At 62.7% G+C, this 370-nt stretch overlaps 1 protein-coding gene across 1 annotated transcript in view; it reads right to left on the bottom strand.

Moving 5' to 3' along the window:
* Positions 1-101, bottom strand: part of LURAP1 (leucine rich adaptor protein 1) — a gene marked incomplete at its 5' end in the record, with an annotated part of 720 nt that extends 619 nt beyond the window's left edge. The window contains one exon of the mRNA XM_010296374.1: positions 1-101. This exon is cut by the window's left edge and continues 619 nt beyond it. Within this exon, the coding sequence (XP_010294676.1) occupies positions 1-101 (101 nt within the window).
* Between the last annotated feature and the right edge of the window lie 269 nt (positions 102-370).

Below are 370 nucleotides of genomic sequence, written 5' to 3'. Positions count from 1 at the left end.
AGCGTGCTCCTCTCCTCCAGCAGCCACTTCACCGCCTCGATGCCCTCGTTCACCACCACCAGCTGCTGCAGGATCTTCACATCGACCGCTCGCAGGTAGGCCTGGAGGTGAGACAGAGAGCGCAGGGTTTTGGGGGGACATCGAGGTGACCTGGGTGGCCGAAGGCCCCGAGTCCCAGCACACCCCGGCAGAGGTGTCACCGTGGTGGCCATGGGTCTCCTGAGCTGCTTGATGAACGGCACAGCATGGGGGAACATCCTGCAGATGTTCCCAACCATCCCAGGGGACCCTGTCCAAGACCTGGGGACACAACCATCAGGGACCAATGATTTATGGCACCCACCGGCCACCAGCCCCCTCAGGGGAATGA

The sequence above is a fragment of the Phaethon lepturus genome, unplaced genomic scaffold (assembly GCF_000687285.1).
Source record: "Phaethon lepturus isolate BGI_N335 unplaced genomic scaffold, ASM68728v1 scaffold25031, whole genome shotgun sequence".
Classification (NCBI taxonomy): domain Eukaryota; kingdom Metazoa; phylum Chordata; class Aves; order Phaethontiformes; family Phaethontidae; genus Phaethon; species Phaethon lepturus.
Note: the sequence above shows the minus strand (reverse complement) of the source record. Positions and strands in the feature narration are given on the sequence as shown.